The following is a 21433-nucleotide window of genomic DNA, read 5'->3' as shown; positions in this document are numbered from 1 at the left end:
TGTTCCTGAGCGTCCATCACTGGCACTCCTGTAGCATCCATCACTAGGATCCCAAATATTCCCAAGGAGAGCCCAGCTCCACAAAATCCCCTCCTGGTCCAAATTCCCAAAGCACGGAGCCAAGAAGGAATTCCCTGCCCACCCTACATGCCCCTGATCCCTCTACAGCCTCTGCCTCCCCCAAATCCCTGCACGATTCCCAGAGCACCAGCAGGTCTTTCCCCACACAGAATCCATCAAAGGGACAAAATCAGGGGCTGTGACAGCAATCCCTGTGCCCTGCTGCCCTCTCCCATCTCTCCATATGTTCCATCCCCACACTGCACTTCCCATCCCCATCCCATCGAGCTAAGGCTGGACAAACTCATGACAGAAGTGATTCTAATCCCGGTCACTCCTGGAGCTTCATGCCCAGCCCAGGAACTAAAACCACAGCAGCTGCTTTCCTTTCCCTTTTTTTTTTTTTTTCCCCAAAAAAACTCCAATTTTTCCGCCCCACCCACCTTCATCCCGGGGTGCACCCCCAGCCGCTGGGATAACCCCCCACCCCCAAAAGCGATTCCCATTTGGAATTCCTCTAGATGTCACCCTCAGCCGTCTTTTCCATATACACACACCCCCCCCACCCCCCCGGCTCGCATTTTCCTTTCTCCAAGATCCATTTTTTTTTTTTTTTTTTTTTAAATTCCTTTCTGATCTCTTTCCGGCCATGTGTGATTGCAGTTTCCTCCGGGCGTCCATTTCATCAGCCCGAAATTAAGGAGCAGCAGGAAAAAAAAGGGGCGGCGGGCGGTGGGAACCCCCTCATCCCCTCCCTCCCCCCCGATCCCAATCCCACCTCCCCACCCACCCCAACCCCAACCCCACACCCCACATCCCACATCCCTTCCCGCCGCCATCCCGCTGCTCCCGAGGCTCCCAAAAACCTCTCGACACCCCGTTCCCAACCCCGGCCCCGCTCGGCCCGCAGGCCGGCAGGGAACGGGGAGGATTTTTACCTCACCGTCACTTTTAGCGTGACTTCGCTTTTTTTTTTTTTAATTTTTTTTTTTTTGTGAGGGGAGGGAGCTGGATTTTCCCTCCCCACACCCCAAAAGCTGACCCGCAAGCCAGGCCGGCGTTGTCCATCTTTTCCCGGATCCAGCCTTGGTGACAAGAAGGTCACGGTGCCTCCAGCCCGGCCTTTTCCTCCGCGCTGTCGCCAATCCCGGCTGCGTGTCCTGGCCCGCAGAGGAAACCCACGCCCGGGGCGATCCCAGAAAATCCCCAGGGAAAAAACCTTTTCATCCCTTCGGATCCTCTCCTGCATGAGACAATCGCGGCTGTGCGGCTCCGCCGGGCGATGGCCGAGCAGTGAAGATGTCCATGGCCAGGCTCAACAGCGTCAATGGCTTCTTGGAGGACGCCAGGATGGAGCCGGGGGACATGGGCAGGATCCTGCGCTGCCTGGAGATGGGCACCGTCCTCACCTTGTTCTACCAGAAAAAGTCGCAGAGGCCGGAGAGAAGAACCTTCCAGGTGAAGCTGGAGACTCGCCAGATCATCTGGAGCCGGACGCCCGAGAAGGTGGAGGGGGACAGTGAGTATCGGGGGGACAGGAAGGACTGGGGGGACAGAGAGGATTTGGGGGGATAGAGAGGATTGGGGGGACAGGGCAGTATCAGTGGCAGTGGTGGGGATGTGCTGGTGGGATGCTGAGCTGCACTGGGGTGCCTGTTCTGGACGTTCTGGGGTATCCTGCCACAGTGGGGTAAGTGTTTGTGGGGTGCTTGGATGTGTTGGGATGTCCTCCTGTAGTGGGGGGACTGATTGTGGGGTGCCTGGATGTGTTGGGGTGCCTGGATATGTTGGTGTGCCTGGGTTTTGTGAGATGTCTTACAGTGGTGGGGTAAATGGTTGTAGGGTGCCTGGGGCTGTTGGGGTGTCCTACAGTGGTGGGGTAAATGGTTGTGGGGTGCCTGGGGCTGTTGGGGTGTCCTGCAGTGGCCAGGGGGTTTCTGAGCATGCTGGATTTCCCAGCCATGATGGGGTAACTGATTGTGGGGTGCCTGATTTTATTAGGGTGTCTTACAGTGGTGGGGTAAGTGGTTGTGGGGTGCCTGACTGTGTTGGGGTGTCCTGCAGCAATGGGGTAACTGGTTGTGGGATTCCTGTTTGTGTTGGCATGTCCTACCATCGGGAGATTGCTTGTGGGGTTTGTGGCCATGTCAGGAGGTTCCACTGTAGTGGGGTGCCTGGCTGTGGGGTTCCTGGATGTGTTGGGATGTTCTTCCATGGTGGGATAACTGTTTGTGGAGCTCCTGGATGTGTTGGGATGTTCTTCCATGGTGGGTGACTGTTTGTGGGGTTCCTGACTGTGGTGGGATGCCCTGCTATGGTGGGGTAACTGGTTGTAAGGTGCTTGGGCTTGGTGGGATGTCCTACAGATTGTGGGGTGCCTGGATGGGGTGGAGTGTTCTGCCATGCTGGGGTGACTGGTTGTGGAATTCCTGGCCATGTCCTACCACAGTGGGATGTTCACCCCTATGGAATGTCCTACCATGGTGGGATGTTCACCTCTGTGGAATGTCCTACCTTGTCAGGGTGCCTGGCCATGGGGTGATTCCCATAAAAGCAGGAGCTGCTGGCCTAAGCAACCCTTGCCTCCTCCATCCCACCTTGGGAGTTGTTCTGTGGGGTCAAGCTGCTTCCATTTCATCCCTGGGGATTTAGATCCTCCCTGTGAGGAGGGAAAAGAATGACCATCACTGTTCCTGCTCATGGTGCTTTTAAGCCCACAACCCCACTGGAGCATCCATAAAAATCACCCCTCCATGTGGATTCATCAGTGGTCAGGAGGTTCTCCCAACATTGGGAATTGTCATGGCTCCATGTCTTGGTGCTCGTTACCTCAAAGCTTTAATTGAGCTAAAAAAATCCAATGGATGGAACCTGGGATTGGAGTGCCATGGAGCTACACCATCGCCTCATCCCACATCTCTGTGGAGGGAGGGAACTCAGTTTTGGGATATCACCTCACCTGAGTGATGGCAAAACCCACCCCAGAGGTTTGGGAGGTGCTTGTTTCCTGGAGAGGCTCCTCCAAAATCACCAATGACCCCCCACAAAAAATCACCACCAACTGCTGATTCTGCAAAGATCAGCAGATGCAAGATCCAGCAAAATCCCCAGCAAGCTTCAGTCATGGAAATAACACATTTCCAGCTCCTTGTTTTTCCTGGAAGTGCTGGGCACTGCCAGGTCAGGATCTCAGGTTGCTCATGATGCTGTGCCTCAGTTTCCCCTCTGGAACATTAAGATCTGTCGTTTCCCGTACAACAGCCCAGTCTCCCCCTTAGGAATGAGTAGGCATCCTCCAAAATCATCCAGAAGGATGAAAAAAGGAGAAAAATCCTTCTGGAAATGTGCAATCCTGCCATCTTGTCCCACCATTCACTTTTCCTAGTCTGGAGTGGGAGAAATCCCCATGCTGGTGCTGGGCTGGAGAATTCTCACCCCCTGGTCCATCCCTCTTTTCCCACTCTCTGTGATTTTATGGAGGTATCAGCATCTCCCAGACCTCACGCCTGCCTGGAGCACTTTAAATTCCCCCCTTTCAAGCTGTCATCCTGCTTGGAGAGGGATTAGTGGGAAGTGCTGATGTCTCTGTTAGGGACTGTCAGGGCCAGGACACAGATCCTGGCTCTCCCCTGGACCCCCAGGATAATTACATGCTTTGTTAAGCAGCCTCTGGACACGTGTCCATGTGTCCATGCCTTGGGATCATGTCCATGCTTGGGATCTCTTGGAGCATGGCCTTCAAAATTAACCTCATCCTAGAGGGCTTCCAGCTCATCACCCTCAGCAGACCCCAGTTCCCAGCACAAGGAATCTGGTGGAAAACAGCCCCAAAAAAAAGGATTTTTATAGGAAAGGAAAGGGGAGTGAAGGCAGCATGAAAAATCCAAGAGGATTTTGGAGAGGTGGTTTCACGACACCTCCAGCCTTGTTAATGGCAAAAAATTAGAATTAGGACTTTTTTGGGAGGAGAAAATCCAGTTGGGATTTATCACTGTTGGACAAAGAGGAAATGTTTTTATTTCACATTTTAAACCACACCACAGCATCCCAGCAGAATTTCTCCCAACTTCCCCTGTCCAGGAAGGTCTGAGCTGCCACATCCTGCAAAAAGGGATGACCGAGGTGCCCAGGCCAGCAGGAATTCCCAGCACAACCATTCCCTCCAGCCCCTTTGCTTCCCTCCTAATGCCTGAAAAAAATCTCCTATATCTCAGCATCCGTAAAATCCCACTGCTCCATCATCTCCCCACCATTCCAAATCTATTTTTGTTTTTTCCTTGCACCACTCTGCTCGCTTTGCATTAGAAAAGAAAAGGGATTTTCGCAGCTGGAAACGACTTCCAGAGTGTTTTAATCGCCCGGGACAATGGAGACAATGCGGGGAGGAGTTTGGAGACAGAGTTCTGACAGGATCGAGGCAAATCCGCTGCAGATGTGGTTTCCAGGAAGCTGCTGCTCGGGTGTATTGTGCAGCCCCCAGCCGCTCCCTCTTCCCCTGGTTTTTCATGGGAATGGGCTGTTTGCCCTGGGGAGAAGGATTTTGGGGTGTTGGTGGATGAAAAACTGCCGCTGGCAGCCCAGAAATTTCCCGTGTCCTGGGTTTGTTTCACAGCAGGAAAATGGGAATTCTGCCCCTCTGCCCCAATCAGGTGAGACCCCACCTGCAGAGCTACCTCCAACTCTGGGGTCCAACATCAGGAGGATGTGGAGCTGCTGGAGCAGATCCAGAGGAGGCCATGGAGATGCTCCAGGGGCTGGAGCCCCTCTGCTCTGGAGCCAGGCTGGGATAGCTGGGAATGTCCAGCCTGGAGAAGAGAAGGATCCAGGGAGAGCTCAGAGCCCCTTCCAGTGCCTAATGGGGCTCCAGGAGAGCTGGAGAGGGACTTGGGACAAGGGAGGAAGGGACAGAACACAGGGAATGGCTTCCCACTGCCAGAAGGCAGGGATATTTGGGATTTGGGAAGGAATTCTTCCCTGTGAGGAGGCTGAGGCCCTGGCACAGGTTTCCCAGAGAATCTGTGGCTGCTCCATCCTTGAAAGCATCCAAAGCCAGTCTGGATGAGGCTTGGAGCAACCAGGGAGAGTGGAAGGTGTCCCTTCCCATGGCTGGGGTTAGAATAATATAAGCTTTAAGGTCCCTTCCAATCAAACCATCCTGGAATTAGGAAAAGCTCCCAGAGTTCAGGTGCAAGGCCAGATCCAGAGATAACAGAGATCCAGATAACAGAGGAGTTAAATCCAGGGAATGGCAGCATTGCAACTTATTAGAAAAGCCCTGATAGCCACTGGCTTCTCACCCTTTCTTGGCACCCTGTGGATGGATGGGTTTGGGGTCAAGTGGCTGCTTTTTAACCTGTAAACCTATTTTTAGCCCCAAAATCTGCCTGTTTTTATGGAAGAGGGTTTGCTCCAAGCCACAGGAGCCATGTGGAGACAACAGAGTTTCATTCCTTGAGATCTTGTCCCCAAACAAAGCTCGTGCCGGGGTGCAGAGCTCCTGTGTGTCACTTGTGCTAAAATCCCACCCTGATCCGTGAAATTTGGCTTGCGGTCACCCAGCAAAAGAAAGCTGGATAAAGCCTCCACTGTTTTCTGGAGCTTTTCCGCCAAGAAAAACTATTCTTCCCCTCTTTTCTTGCTTAATCAGCCCAATTCCTCCCCCATCCCTTATTCCTCCCTGCATTCAGCTCTCCTTTCCCCTTTGGATCCCCCTTTTGGATTGGGCTGAGGGTTTCCACCGAGGCACGTCTGCAGCCTTCCCCAGCACCGCATCGGAAATGCGGCCGGGCTGGAAATTCTCCGGGAAATGACCCATTTCCTCGGCAGGACAATACCCCTGGCGAGGTGCTCCGGCCGCCCTGGGTCACACAAAGCCCTTTCCGCTGTCGGTGGCTCGTTCCCAGAGGATAGATCTGCCCGGGGGGTGATGGTTGTGGGATCAAGAACAATTCTGTGTGTTGTTCCTAATATTATGTTATTATTCTTGCTCCCGGTGGGATGTGTCCACTGGGAAAATTGGAAATCTCCCTTGGTGGAGCAGCAGTGAGGAAGAGCGTGGTCCGGAAACCCGGCCCTGCTGCTGCTGGTGGAGCTTTATTTAGCGGGATAATGAGGGAGCAGAGCTGCAGGAAAGCAACGCCCTGCGGTCCCGGCTGCCGGGGCTCCAAATTGCCACTTGTGGGAAGAGTTCTCCAAGGAAAACACGAGCTCAGCCTATCCCAGTGCAGGGTCTGGCTTGGGGAGGACAAGGTGGCTGGAGATTTGCTGGTTGGGATGGGGTGGGATGAGCCTGGAGGATGCGTGGCAGCCACAAAGATGGGAAAAGAGTGGGCAGCGCTGTCGGGATGCCACGTCCTGGGGGCACGAGTTCCTGGAGGACACACAGGGATGGGGGCCATCAGACAGATGACAGGGACAGAGACAGGGCTGCAAGGGCACCCTGTCCTTGGGATACAGATCCCTGGATGACAGCTTTTCTGTGGCATCCATGGTGGCGTCACTCAACTGCAGCAGCACTGTGGGGACCTCATCCTGGGGACATCCTGGGACATGGATTCCCTGTAGGACACATGACCATGGCATCCATGGTGGTGTCACTTAGCTGCAGCAGCACTGCAGGGACCTCATCCTGGGGACTTCCTGGGACATGGATTCCCTGTAGGACACATGGCCATGGCATCCATGGTGGTGTCACTTAGCTGCAGCAGCACTGCAGGGACACCCTGTCCTGGGGACATCCTGGAACATCTCATCCTGGGACATCTCATCCTGGGACATCCTGTAACATGGGTCCCTGGAGGACACAAGGCTGTGACACCCTGGTGCCATCCTATTCCAGCAGGCATTGCCACATCCCATCCTGGGGACGTGGTTCCCTGAAGGACATGCCATACCATGTGTGCCATCACACATCACTGGAGGACACTGGGGACATGTGTCCCTCAAAGACACGTGGCCACAGCACCCGTAATTCCATCACACACTCCTGAGGATATCCCATCTTGGGAACAAGGTTTCTCCAGAGGACATGTTCTCCTGGAATTCCCACTTCCCTGAGCCACTCACACGAGGCTGTGGTGGCAGGGGACAGTTTCATGTTCCTCTCTCCCTGCAGTCGACATTCGGGAGATCAAGGAGATCCGCCTGGGGAAGAATTCCCGGGATTTCGAGCGCTACCCCGAGGACGCTCGCAAGCTGGACTTCACCATGTGCTTCATCATCCTCTACGGGATGGACTTCAGGCTGAGGACGCTCAGCGTGGCCGGTGTGTTGGGTGCCTGTGTCCATCCCTGGAGTCCCACCCCCTTCCCAACATCCCATCATTCCCATCCCAACCTCCTCTTCCTCCAACAGCTTTCTGCGAGGAGGACATCAACCTATGGATAACGGGGCTCAACTGGCTGGTGGCTGACACCCAGAGAGCCCAGACCCCTCTGCAGATCGAGAGGTGAGGAAGGAGCAGCAAATCCCATTTCCTGGTCCCTTTTTTTGGGAAGAAAACCTGCCCTGGGCTTGGTCCTCTTTGGGATTGAGCACTGTCGGTCCATCCTTTCCTTCCCAGGTGGCTACGGAAGCAGTTTGATGGGATGGACCGGGCAAGGGAAGGCAGGTGAGCCACCAGCACTGTGGGTTCAGCTGGACAGGACCATATTTCCCACGTTGCATCCCAAATCTGACCCAGGCTGGGGGTGAGGTTTGTGGGACAAGGGAGAACCAGGGTTTTTGGGAAGCTTGAAGGCACTGAAAATGAGAGATTTGGATGCAGGTCACATCCTTGTGACTGTGAGAACCACTGAGACCCACTCCCAATGCGTCATTTTCACCTCTGCCAGAGGGGCCAGGCCATTAATGCAACCCATAATTACCTTTCCAAGACAGGAAAACCCCAAAATCAAGGGAATTTGGACTTAAATTATTATGGGAATGGGAATGAGCATCACCTCCAAGTAGGATGATGTCTTAAGAGTGCCCAGTTGGTTTTTGGATGCACTTCCTCTCCTTGTCCCTCTGCTCACACTCCTGCCAGACACCATGTAATTAAGCCCAGAAGCATGGAATCATGGAATGGTTTGGGTTGGAAAGGACATTAAAAATCATCTACTTCCACCTTCCACTAGAACAGGTTGCTCCAAGCCCCACCCAGCCTAGCCTTGGACACTTCCCAGGATGAAACATGCACAGTTTCCCTGGGTCCTGTGCCACTGCTGGGATCCACAGGCCAGGAGGGTGGGATCCCCATTCCAGGCACCCAGATTTGGGGTGGGACCCTTGGTGTTGGAAGCTGAGGCTCATCCAGGGACCTGGCAGTACCCTGACTCCAGTTTTCCCTCTGGCAGCATCACGGTGAAGGACCTGAAGGCAATGCTGCCCCAGGTCAACTACCGCGTTCCCAACATGAGATTCCTGAGGGATAAACTCGTGGTAAGGATCCTCTGGACACCCCAGCTATGAGGGAGATGCTCTTCAACCTGCCCCACATGTGCTGGGGCCACTGTGGTGTCCCTGGTTCTCATTGAGTGGCCCCACTCTCATCCAGTCCCATCTCCTACAGGAAGTGGAAGCCAGGAATGAAATGACTTTCTCCCACTTCATCCAGTTCTACAAAAACCTGATGTTTGATGCCCAGAAGTCGGTAAGATCCATGATTTGGCCTCCCAAATATCTCCATCCTGGTGGGATATGTCCCCCTCCAGCTAAGTCTGGACCCCTCCTCTGCCTTCCAGGTCATTGAGCAGCTGGAGCTCTCCTTCCCCTTGCGGTGAGTTACCAGCTCCCATCCCAATCAGTATTCCAAGAGTTGGATCCACAGAGTGGGAAGTACAGCCAGGCTGTGGGGTGGAGCACAGGGTGGGAATTGGGATGGGAAAAGGGATGAGAATGTGGGTTCAGAAGGGATGGGAACTGGGATGGAAGCAAGGATAGGAGCAGGGATGGGAGATGGGATGGCTGCCAGGGATGTAGAGACATGTCACCTGCCCTCCTCCCAGTATCGTCGCTGCACATTCCAGCTGGTGCCAGCCTCTCCCAGTCACAGGGTGGAGGGACTGGTGGGAATGGGGGTCATGGGGAGGCTCAGCTGCAGGTGAGCCCTAGTGGTCTTTACTCTCCCATGGGATCTATCCCAATTCCTTCTCCTCCTCACTGGTGGCTGCTCCTTGTCCCAGGAACGTGGACCGCCCTGAGCTGTGCCAAGTGTCCCTCTACGACTTCCAGAAGTTCCTGCTGCATGACCAGAAGGTGGGGTTTGCCTGAGAACTCTGCAGCCTAAGGAACCCTCATGGGATGCTCCCCCCCATTAACAACAGCCATGTTTTTATCCCAGGAATCCTGGGCCAGCGACGTGGGCGTGGTGCGGGACTACATGTGCTCCTACCTCAAGGAGAGCTCCAACGACGCGTCGGATCCCTCCTTCCAGCTGGATGAGGTGGGTGGCCCCACACAGTGTCCCCACAGGGATTTCCCTGGCACCATCAGGCTCTGACCTCTCTGCTTCTCCCTCCCCCCAGTTCCTCACATACCTCTTCTCCAAGGAAAACATGGTGATGGATGCAAAGTATGAGCGCGTGGTGCCCGAGGAGATGAACCACCCCTTGTCCCAGTACTGGATCTCCTCATCCCACAACACGTAAGGAATTTTCCTCACATGGGGGTTCCTCAGGGACAACCATGAGCATCTCATCATCCTTGTCTCCCTCTCCTCTGCAGGTACCTGACAGGAGACCAGTTCTCCAGTGAGTCCTCCCTGGAAGCGTACGCCCGGTGCCTGCGGATGGGCTGCCGCTGCATCGAGTGTGAGTCCCACCAGCCCTTCACAGGGATGTTGGAACCACTCATGTCCCATCAAACAGACCATTCCCTGCCATTTGGGTGCTCAAAAAATGGTTCCCAGCACGCAGTTGGTGGCAAACATGAATTGACCAAGGTGTTTTCCTTCCCAGTGGATTGCTGGGATGGCCCGGACGATCTCCCCATCATCTACCACGGCCACACGCTCACCTCCAAGATCAAATTCCTGGATGTGCTGCACACCATCAAGGAGCATGCATTTGTCACCTCTGAGTAAGCCCCAGCTCCTCCAACAATCTCTGAATTTTGGGAGCCTCTCCCTCTCCTTCATCTGAGGCCACCATTCCTGCCTGTTTGCTCCAGGTTCCCCATCATCCTCTCCATCGAAGACCACTGCAGCATCGTCCAGCAGAGGAACATGGCCTCCCACTTCAAGAAGGTTTTTGGGGACATGCTCCTCACCAAGCCAGTGGACATCAATGCTGATGAGTTGCCCTCACCCACCCAGCTCAAGAAGAAAATCCTAATCAAGGTGTGGAGCAGGAAAAACCCCCAAACCCCTCTTTGCAGGAAGCACACCAATTGTGTTGGGTTCTACACCAAGAGATGGTCAAGGGGAACAAGGGGTGGTGGGAAGGGACCTGTGGGAGGTAGATCCTGAGGGTTGGGAGCTCGGTGTGACAGGGACACCATGGCCACCACTGAGCTCCCCTCCCTGGTTGTCCCCCAGCACAAGAAACTGGTCGAAGGGAACCTGTACGAGGAGGTCTCCACCGCCAGTTACTCAGAGAACGACATCAGCAACTCCATCAAGAATGGAATTCTCTACCTTGAAGACCCCATCGACCACGTAAGGGAGGCCCTCAGAGGCTGAGTGGGATTTGTCAGCCATTGGGGTTTGGGATGGGCTCTCCTAGACCAGTGCAGTGCTATGAGGGGGAAAGAAGGGATTAAAAACCCCATCCCAAAGCTCCATCCCTCTGTGTCATCCTCACCCCACCAATGCTCTTCCTCCTTCCCAGACCTGGAGCCCTCATTATTTTGTCCTGACAAGCAACAAGATTTACTACTCAGAGGAGACATCCCGCTACCAGTTCAACGAGGATGAAGAGGAGGTGGAGCAGAAAGAGGTGTGTGAGGGGCAGGACACATCCACAGGGAGAGGTGACAACTCCGTGGGGAAGGGTGACAGGGTGCCAACGCCCACTTTGGGATGAACTTGCAGGAGTTCAACAACAACGAGCTGCACTTCACGGAGAAGTGGTTCCATGGCAAGCTCGGGGGTGGCCGTGACGGGCGACAGATTGCAGAGAAGCTGCTGCACGAGTACTGCACCGAGACGGGCGGCAAGGACGGCACCTTCCTGGTGCGCGAGAGCGAGACCTTCGTGGGCGACTACACCCTCTCCTTCTGGTAGGAGCTCCAGCAGAGAGGCAGGATCCCACCCTCCCTGGGTGACACTCAGTGCCTGGTTTGGTGGCTGGAATGGCTTTTTTTGGGGGAAATGTCACCTTTTTGTGCAGCTCGTAGACCCCAAAGCGTGGGATGGTGGAGATGTGGAGCCAGGTTAACTTGGCTTTCTCCCATCCCCATGGCAGGAGGTCCAGCCGGGTGCAGCACTGCCGGATCCACTCGAGGCAGGAGGCCGGGGCCACCAAGTTCTACCTGACAGACAACCTGGTCTTCGACAGCCTCTACAGCCTCATCTGCCACTACCGGGAGGTGCCGCTGCGCTGCAACGAGTTCGAGATGCGCCTCACCGACCCCGTGCCCCAGCCCAACGCCCACGAGAGCAAAGAGTGAGGATCCTTCAATCCCCCTTGATCCCATGGATCCACCAACCTCCTCCAGCCCCAGCAGGGTGTGGAGGTGCTGAGGCCAGCCCCCCATCTCCACTATTCTCCCTGACCAGGTGGTACCACGCCAGCTTGACGCGTCTCCAGGCCGAGCACATGCTGATGCGGGTCCCACGGGATGGAGCGTTCCTGGTGCGGAAGCGCAGCGAGCCCAACTCCTACGCCATCTCCTTCCGGTGAGTGTGGCCACCACGAGGCCAGTTGGGCCTGGCCAAGCTCAGGACTGTCTGTTGTGACCCTGAGCTAGGTGGCAGGGTTTGCTGTGCATGATGGTGTCGTGAAGGAGAAACCTTCTCTGTGGTGATGTCACCTTGGTGGCATCCCCAAGCATCACCTCCCACCCATCCCCATGATGGAGCCAGCATCCAGCCACCCCTCACCCATCCCATTGCCTTCTCTCCTGGCCCCAGGGCGGAGGGGAAGATCAAGCACTGCCGCATCCAGCAGGAAGGGCGGCTCTTCATGCTGGGCAGCTCGGCCGAGTTCGAGAGCCTCGTGGATCTCATCAGCTACTACGAGAAGCACCCTCTGTACCGCAAGATGAAGCTGCGCTACCCCATCAACGAGGAGACCCTCGAGAAGATGGGCACCACTGTGAGTTCTCCCAGCCATGGGGATGGTGGGGCTTTGTCCTGGTTTGGAGGACAGGTGTCTGCTAATAAAGGCAGAAGCTTCTCTTTGAAGCTTCTTCCTCCTAATTATAATTGTGAAATTAAGGGGCTCTCAGGCAAAGATAGGGGAATTAGGAATAACAGTTCTTTACTAGGAAAATTAAAATAGAAATACAGTATTAGAACAATCCCAACCCTGACAGAGTCAGAATACAACCTGACACCTTGTCAGTCAGGTCATGTTGGTAGCAGTCCCATTAAATGGTGGCTGCAGTCCTACTGCAGTGGCAGATGTGGTTCAGCTGAAGCAGTGCTCCTGTAGAAGGTGCAGTTTTCCTCTGAAGGTCCAGAGATGATGTGGAAAGGTCCAGTGTTCCTCTGGAATCCAGTGGAAAGATGAATAACTTGCTGTTCAAAAATCTCAATTTTTATCTAAGTAGAAAGGCCTGGCTCCTCCCCCTGGGGCTGGAGCATCTCCCAATATTTTATCAGTCATACAGTGGGACTTAGTGAGCCAGCAGCAGATGATTTCTTCCTGGAGGGAGGATGTGTTGTGGAAAAGATAAAAATGATTGCCCCAAGTCTTAAAGATGGCCCATTAGCAGATAGTATGTGCCATGGAGATAAGGAATCACTGCCCCACTCGGCTTCAACAGATGGTGACAGAATACACATTTCTGGCCACATCAGCCCAACACAGGGTTCTGTGCCATGGGCAACCAAGCCCTGTCCTCAGCTCCACCATCTTCCAGAATTTTTGTTGGAGCCCAGCCAGAACGGGTCCAGCTCGTTCCATAGTCATCACCCAGCATTAAAACTCTACCGTTATAACCTTTTCCAACAAGTTGCAAGGGGATATTAGAACCCACTCAACCTCCTCTCATCCCCTCATAGTCCCTGTCCACATCCAGGTGACTCCTCAGGTATTTCTCCTTGCAGGAACTGGACTATGGAGCCCTGTATGAGGTGCGGACCCCCCACTTCTACGTAGAGGCCAACAAGATGCCAATGGCCAGGGTAAGGGGCTGAACTGGTGTCCTGGGAAGGTGCTGGGTGGTGGGATGTGGCAGTTAGAGTGCTGGGGTTCCTGGGTGGTCCCTCCCCAGAGCCATCACACCTCCCACCACTGCTGAGTGGAGAAGTGGTGATACTGTGCTGCATTTTTCTGACCCTCAAGTGATGCTGGAGCTGGACCCAGCCTACATCACCATCACCTGGGGGACAGTCCAAGCTCCAGTGACAGCATTGTCACAGTGTGGTAGGGGACAGGGCTGGAGAGAGCCCAGCAGAAGTTTGTCTCAACAGCAAGGAAACCCCTTTGCACTGGGGAGCTCCTAAAAACTGGGTCTAGGGTCCCAGTCTCCATCCTCAGAAGTTTTTGGGACATGGTTCTTCTTGGAGCTGACCCAGTCTCCACCCTTGGAGGCTTTTGGGACTGGACACTGCAGTTCACCTTGGAAGAGGCTGGAGTACAATCCCATGGTCCAGCACTGCTCATGCCTTATTGGTCCCTTATTATTCCCACACACAGGAAAACTTAACCCAGAGGGGCTTTTCTGGGGAATATGGTAAAGCAGAGGATTAACCCTTCAGTGCACCAAGAGAAACCATTGGGGATCCCAAAAAAGGAATCTGATCTGCTCTAAATGTGGTGATCCTGCAGGACCACAGGCACCTCCAGCCTTCCTGTCCCCTCTAACCCATCCCACTGCTGTGAGCAATTTGGAAGCTGGAGAGGGAGTTTTTGTCAGGAGCTGCAGATAGGTCAAGGAGTAATGGAAACAAAACAGAGGAAATTCAGGTCAGATATTAGGACAAAATTGTTTACTGTGAGGATGGTGAGACAGTGGAATAGAGAAGTTGTGGATGCCCAAGGCCAGGTTGGACAGAGCTTGGATCAACCTGATCTTGTGGAAGGTGTCTCTACCCATGATGGGATGGGTTGGATTGTGCTGAAATTTAAGGTCTGTTCCAGCCCATTAACATTCTGTGATGCCATGATTTGGGGTCAGGAGCCCCCACTCTGCTGTGGGGGTCAAGGGGCTGGGCTGAGCAGGGCACCAGGCGCTGGGGTGGTGACACACATGTCCCTCTTGCCGCTGTCCCCAGTGCACAGTGAAGGCTCTGTATGACTACAAGGCACAACGGGAGGACGAGCTGTCGTTCTGCAAGCAGGCCATCATCCACAACGTGGACAAACAGGACGGTGGCTGGTGAGGGCTGTCACTTGTGTGTCACCATGGGCAGGAGGGACACCCCTGGGTATTCCCACGGCAGGTTTTAACTCAGCCTCCTTCTCTGTCCCCCCACCCCTTCTCCAACCACCCCCCGGCACTGCATGCAGCAGGGACACCCCTGTCCCCCCCTCCCCAAAATCTGTCCGCTCTCCTTGATCCTCTCACCCCTTGCAGGTGGCGGGGGGACTACGGGGGCAAGAAGCAGCTCTGGTTCCCGGCCAACTACGTGGAGGAGATCGTCGGCAGCCAGGCACAGGAGCAGGATGAGGCTGTGAGTGCCACTACCCTGGGACCACTGGAGGCTACCAGGAGCATTAACCAAATCCAGACCCTTATCCTGAGGCTGGGAGATGCTCACAAACTTGCTCTAGCTTGGATCCTTGCCCAGAGGCTGGAGGATGCTCACAGTCCTGATGCAGCTCAGAGGTTGGGGGATGCTCACAGTCCTGTTCCAGCCCAGACCGTTATCCAGAGGCTGTGGGATGCACATAGTCCTGATCCAGCCCATACCCTTATCCAGAGCATGGAGGATGCTCATAGTCCTGATCCAGTCCACACCCTTATCCAGAGGCTGTGGGATGCTCATAGTCCTGATCCAGCCCAGACCCTTATCCTGAGGCTGGAGAACATTCCTGGCCCTACTCCAACTTGGACCTATTTCTGGGAGTTGGGAAATGCTCCTGGTTCTGTTCTAGCCCATATCTTTATCCAGAGGCTGTGGGATGCTCCCAGCTCTACTCCAGCTTGGACTCTTTTCTGGAAGCTTCAGGGTATCCTATGTCTTGTACAAGCCCAGTTCCTTATCCAGAGGCTGAGGATTGCTCTTGGTCATGATCCAGCCCAGATCCTTACCCTGAGGCTGGGGGATGCTTGTGCTTCTGCTCCAGTCCAGATTCTTGTCTGGAGGCTAAGGGACGTTCTTGGCCTCACTCCCACTTGGACAATTTATTAGAAACTGGAGGATGGTCCAGGTCCTGCTCCAGCCCTGATCTCTGTCTGGAGGCCAGGTGACAATCTCGGCCACACTCCAGCTTGGATCCTTTCCTGGAAACTGGAGGACACTCCCAGCCTTGCTCCAGCCCAGACCCTAATCCAGAATCTGGGTGATGCTCCTGGTCCCACAGAGTCAGGGGATGCTCTCTGTCCTGGTCCAACCCAGACCTTTACCCAGAATCTGGGGGATGCTCCCAGCTCTGTAGCAGCCCAGACCCTTATCCAGAGGCTGGGGGATGGTCCTGGTCCTGTTCCAACCCAGCTCTTGGGGTGATGCTCCTGGGTGCTTTTTCTCTCTTCTTTTCCTCAGATTTGTCCAACTCAGGGGGTTGGATTGTGGCTGCCTGTTACCCATAGGCCTCCCCTATATTACTTCTTCCTTCCTCTCTTGCAGTCATCAGAAAACAGCCCCCTGGGGAACTTCCTGAAGGGCTTCATCGATGTCCCATCCTGCCACGTCGGTGAGTGTCCCTACTTACGGATTTGGGGGGAATATGGAGGAATTGGGATGTCCAGATGATTCAGGGGAATTTTCCCTTGATTCCAAGGGCATGTTTCAGCATGGAAAGCTGAAGCCACACATTGAAAAAAATGAGATCCTCACAGGAGGAGGATCCTGATGGATGGTGGGGTTGCCAGGAGGGGCTGGGACCGCTGAGGTTTCGTTTGCTCCACAGAGCCATCCGTTGGGAATGTCTTCGAGTAAAGCCCCCCTCTGATGTCCTTATAGTTATCTCCAAAGACGGGAGGAGCTCCAAACCATTTGTCTTCACCATCCATTCCCAGCAGATGTCCCACGCAGCCCAGTCGCTGGACGTGGCCGCAGACACGCAGGAGGAGCTCAGCGAGTGGGTGGCCAAGATCCGGGAGGCCACGCAGAACGCCGACGCCAGGGTGAGGGGATGCAGAGGTGGGGCTGGATGGTCCCTTTCTCATGGAGATTGTTCCTAATATCTGCAAAGGAAGAGTCTGGGGACAGACTTGCAGCTCCTGTTTTTCCTGGTGCAGATGCAAGAGGGGAAGATCATGGAGCGGAGGAAGAAGATCGCCCTGGAACTCTCGGAGCTGGTCGTGTACTGCCGGCCGGTGCCGTTCGATGAGGACAGTAAGTCTTGGAGAAATGTGATAAAGGGATGAGCATGGGAAGACACAGGTGGGAAGAACCATCCAGATGTCATTCCTTCCCTGATGGCCACTTGGTGCTTGCAGAGATTGGCACAGACAAGGCGTGTTACCGGGACATGTCCTCCTTCCCGGAGACCAAGGCGGAGAAATACGCCAACCGCAGCAAGGGCAAGAAGTTCCTGCAGTACAACCGCCGCCAGCTGAGCCGCATCTATCCCAAAGGACAGCGCCTGGACTCCTCCAACTATGACCCATTGCCCATGTGGATCTGTGGGAGCCAACTCGTGGCCCTCAACTTCCAGACGCCCGGTAAGTCCTGCTCCTGGGGTTGTTGTTGGGCTCATCGTTGAAGGTCGTCTCAAAATTCCCATTCCCAATTGCTCTGCCCTGGGTTGTCTTGTTGGAGGTGGTTTGGGTGATCTCTCCAACCTTTGTCTCCATCCCCATGGGGACACAAGTGGTTTGGATGCACTTCAATTTTTTCCTCATCCTGATGGGAACACAGGACATGGTTTGGATGATTTCTCCAAGCTTTGGGTGATCTCTCCAAGCTTTGTCCTCATCCTGATAGGGATAGAGGAGGTGGTTTGGATGGTCTCTCCAAGCTTTGTTTTTGTCCTGCTGGGGATACAGGGGTTGGTTTGAAAGATCTCTCCAACCTTTGTCCTTATCCTGGTGGGGATATGGGTGGTTTGGATGCTTTCCAGTCTTTGTCCTCATCCTGATGGGGATCCATGCAATCCTTCAGTGATTCATGCAAAACTCAGCTGCATCCCTCCTCCAACCACAGCTGGGGGCTCTTGGTTGAGTTTGAAGGGTAGGATCTTCTACCCAAGGACCTCAGGGAGGTCCCTGAGCCCCCACTCAGGTGTGCTCTGTCCCCATGGCCACAGACAAACCAATGCAGCTGAACCAGGCACTCTTCATGCTCGGTGGCCGCAGCGGCTACGTCCTGCAGCCGGACATCATGAGGGATGAGACCTTCGACCCCTTTGACAAGAACAGCCTGAAGATTGTGGAGCCCATCACAGTCCAGCTGCAGGCAAGTGTGCAAGACCAGCAAGACCACCTTGAGGTGGTCTCCATCAAGATGAGAGCTCTTTCTTTTTTTTTTGGGTCAACCAGGGGTGGTTTTTACTTGTTCCAGCTACACATTTGCTCCATGGAGCTTGTTACTCTTGGGAGTTCTTCTTCATCCAGTGTAGCCAGACCTCACCCTCCTCTTCCTCCCCTTTCTCCCCCAGATCCTTGGTGCCCGGCACCTGCCCAAGAATGGGAGGAGCATTGTGTGCCCCTTTGTGGAGGTGGAGGTTTGCGGCTCTGAGTACGACAACAGCAAGAACAAGACAGATGTTGTAGGTGAGGGACCACACACATGACATCCCCACCCTTAGGAACAGCTCTGCCTTCTGTAGTCCTCTTGAGAGGACACGTGGATGATGGGGCTGGGTTTTGTGCTCTCTCCCACAGCTGACAACGGCTTCAACCCCGTCTGGCTCTTCAAGCAGTTCGTCTTTGACATCAACAACCCTGAGTTCGCCTTCCTCCGCTTCGTGGTGTATGAGGAGGACATGTTCAGTGACCCCAACTTCTTGGCACAAGCCACCTTCCCTGTAAAGGGCCTTAAAACAGGTATGGTCTTTCCATCATCACCATCTCCATCGGAGTCACGGAATCACAGAAGGGTTTGGGTTGGAAAGGGCCTTTAAAAGTAATTTTGTCCAACCCCCCTGCAATCATCATTATCTCCACCATGATAATCATCATGAAGTCCCATAAAAGGGTTTGGGTTGGAAGGGTCTTCTAGTGCAACCTTCCTGCAACTGTTATTATTTCCATCAAGTCATGGAATCATAGAAGGGTTTGGGTAGGCAGGGTCTTTTAAAGGTCATCCAGTCCAAATCTTCTTCAATCATCATGTTCATCATTTCCATCATAGATCATAGAATCATAGAAGGGTTTGGGTTGGAAGGGTCCTCTAAAAGTCATTGAGTCCAATTCCCCTGCGTTGTCATCATCCTCATCATGATCTCCATCATTAAGTCCATGGAGTCAGAGAAGGGTTTGGGATGGAAAGGTCTTCTAGTGCAACCCCCCTGCAGTCATAATCATTATCTCCCTGGGGTCCTGGCCATGGTGGGGGGCTCAGACCCTGCTGTGGTGCTGAGCTCATGTTGTGATGTTGTGTCCAGGCTACCGGTCAGTGCCATTGAAGAACAGCTACACCGAGGACCTGGAGCTCGCCTCCCTCCTCATCCACATCGAAATCATCAACGCCAAGGCAGGTGGCCCAGGCAGCTTGGGAAACCTGGAACCAAGACAACCAACTCTTTGGGGTGTCCTGCCCACCCCACCAGCCTCACACGCTTGTTTTGGAGCAGGAGGAAGATGAGGAGAACCTCTACTCGTCCATCCAGCAGCTGCGGGACCGTGCCAGCGAGCTGTCCAGCCAGGTCTCCAGCTACGAGCGCACCAACGGCTGCGATTCCCGCTACCAGCAGCGCCTGGACGAGCTGCGGGCGGCCCAGGAGCGGCTCATGGAGCTCACCGAAGTCCGCAACCGCAAGTGAGTTGTCCCCTCCCTGTGGTTTCGGGAGGTCCCTCTTCAAGGAGGGTCCCTAAGGTCACCGCCCTGCTCCCCACCAGGTTGATGGAGAAGAAGAAGAGGGACCGGCAGATGGTCACCAAGCGCAGCTGAGCTGGAGGGACTCGAGCTGAGGAGCTCCCACAGCCACCTCCTCTCCTGCCACGAAGGGAGATGAGGTGGCCACATCCGGCCCTCCCGCTACGCCCAGGGCTGGGTGACAGCAGCGTGACAAATTCGGGGATGAAAGGGGAACTTGGGTAGCTGTGCCTGTGACGGGGGTGAGGCGGGAGGTGGGATTCTCTGGCTTCAATCCCAGGTGCCTCCAGCTTCATCCCGTGTTCCCTGGGGCTCGTGGCCACATCCTTGTCCCCACGAGGTGGCCACAGTGGCTCCTCACCCAATGTTCTCAATGTCTCACCATCCCATGGCAGCCCCATGACCGATGGGGAAACTGAGGCACAGGGGCCCAGGATGGGGCAGGACCGGCCACCTCCATCCTGGGTACAGGTGTCAGAACTGGCTGGTGGTGAGGCACCAGGATGGGGACACAGGGGACACTTTTGGGGGGGCTAGGGGGGTATTTTGCTCCCCGACTATAAATATCTGTATTTTCTTCTTTTATCCAGCGTGTACATATGGCGTGGGGGGAGGGGGTGTCTGTACCAGCCACAGTATTAGGGCACAAGGGGGACCCTAAAATGTCCAGAGATGTCCCAGCATGGGACCAAGGGAGCAAGGGACCAAGTCTGGGGCTGTCCCACAAGGACACCTGTGACAGGGTGCCCTGAATAGGCACCTGGTAAGTACAGGCACCAAGGTGGCCCCAGAGGGGACAGGGGTGTCCCCAGGGTGACCCAGAGTTGTCACCAGACTCTAGGAATGGGGACAGATCCTGCCAGTAAAGCCAACTGAGGTGGTGGCCGGCCCAGCAGTGGCTGGGGACATCTTGGGGTGTCCCCCAGGGTCGGGGTGTCCCGGCAGGGGGGGACCTGTGTATTCTTTGTATGAAAATAAATCTATTTAGCCAATATTTATACCCTGCTGCTGTGACTTGGTGTCCCCTCCCAGCTTTGCTGGCACCTTGATGTCCCCAGGGTGGGTCATGTCCCCCAGGAGGTGGCTTGACAGTCCCAGATCCAGTGTGTCACCCTTGTCCCAGCAGCAGTGGGGACACCTGGGGGTGTGTTGTGGCAGGCAGGGCCACCCAGGAAGGACACAAGGCAGAGGGACACAGGTGCAGGGAATAAGGGACAATGGATACAAGGCTGTGGGAACACAGGGCTGTGGGGACATGAGGCCATGGGGACAGAGGGACACACAGCTGTGGGGATGCAGGATCACAGGGCCATGCCATGGGGGCACACACGGGTCCATGAGGACATGCATGGGGCCATGGAGACACACACAAATCATAGGGATTTGGGTCTATGGGAAGACACACAAACCCATAGGGACATGGCACCATGGGGACACAAATCCACAGCAGTTTGGGTCCATGGAAACACATGTGAATCCACAGGGATTTGGGTCTGTGGGGACACAGATTCAGGGATCCATAGGGCTTTGCGTCCATGAGGACACTGATCTGGGATCCATAGGGCTTTGGGCCCATGGAAACACACACAAATCCACAGGGATCTGGGCCCATGGAAACACATCTGAATCCACTGGGATTTGGGTCTATTAGGACACACATGAATCCATAGAGATTTGGGTGCATGGGGACACACACACAGATCCTTAGAGACATAGGGCCATGGGAACACAAACTCATGGATCCGTAGGGATTTGGGTCCATGGGAACACACACAGATCCATGAGGACATGGGTCTATGGGGACACAAATTCACAGATCCATAGGGATTTGGGTCCATGGGAACACACATAGATCCATGAGGACATGGGTCTATGGGGACACAAATTCACAGATCCATAGGGATTTGGGTCCATGGGAGCACACACAGATCCATGAGGACATGGGTGCATGGAAACATGCAAATCCACAGGGATTTGGATCTATTAGGACACGCACGAATCTATTGGGGTTTGGGTCCATGGGAACACACTCATGGACCATAGGAACATGGAAACATATACAAATCCATTGGGATTTGGGTCCATGGAGACACACACACAGATCCACAGGGACTTGGGTCCATGGGACACAAATTCACAGAT

At 54.5% G+C, this 21433-nt stretch overlaps 1 protein-coding gene across 2 annotated transcripts; it reads left to right on the top strand.

The window, feature by feature from the left end:
- The first annotated feature begins 634 nt into the window (after nucleotides 1-634).
- Nucleotides 635-20285, top strand: LOC130249586 (1-phosphatidylinositol 4,5-bisphosphate phosphodiesterase gamma-1-like). Of its 2 annotated transcripts, none has more exons than XM_056484493.1 (32): nucleotides 635-1579; nucleotides 7175-7324; nucleotides 7414-7507; nucleotides 7622-7669; nucleotides 8397-8481; nucleotides 8612-8692; nucleotides 8784-8818; nucleotides 9225-9297; nucleotides 9383-9484; nucleotides 9567-9685; nucleotides 9766-9851; nucleotides 9999-10119; nucleotides 10210-10378; nucleotides 10577-10696; nucleotides 10869-10976; nucleotides 11072-11259; nucleotides 11445-11645; nucleotides 11759-11878; nucleotides 12113-12296; nucleotides 13253-13330; nucleotides 14423-14526; nucleotides 14725-14821; nucleotides 15938-16004; nucleotides 16274-16437; nucleotides 16552-16648; nucleotides 16753-16977; nucleotides 17562-17710; nucleotides 17913-18027; nucleotides 18139-18300; nucleotides 18861-18949; nucleotides 19050-19234; nucleotides 19315-20285. In XM_056484493.1, the coding sequence occupies exons 1-32, from the start codon at nucleotides 1360-1362 to the stop codon at nucleotides 19364-19366; spliced, it is 3888 nt and encodes a 1295-aa protein (XP_056340468.1). In that variant the 5' UTR covers nucleotides 635-1359; the 3' UTR covers nucleotides 19367-20285. The 2 variants fall into 2 exon arrangements, with proteins under 2 accessions (XP_056340468.1, XP_056340467.1); XM_056484492.1 differs by having other exon boundaries at nucleotides 675-1579; nucleotides 8597-8692.
- Nucleotides 20286-21433: the final 1148 nt, after the last annotated feature.

The sequence above is a fragment of the Oenanthe melanoleuca genome, chromosome 2, assembly GCF_029582105.1.
Source record: "Oenanthe melanoleuca isolate GR-GAL-2019-014 chromosome 2, OMel1.0, whole genome shotgun sequence".
Lineage (NCBI taxonomy): Eukaryota > Metazoa > Chordata > Aves > Passeriformes > Muscicapidae > Oenanthe > Oenanthe melanoleuca.
This window is presented reverse-complemented; position numbering and strand designations above follow the sequence as displayed.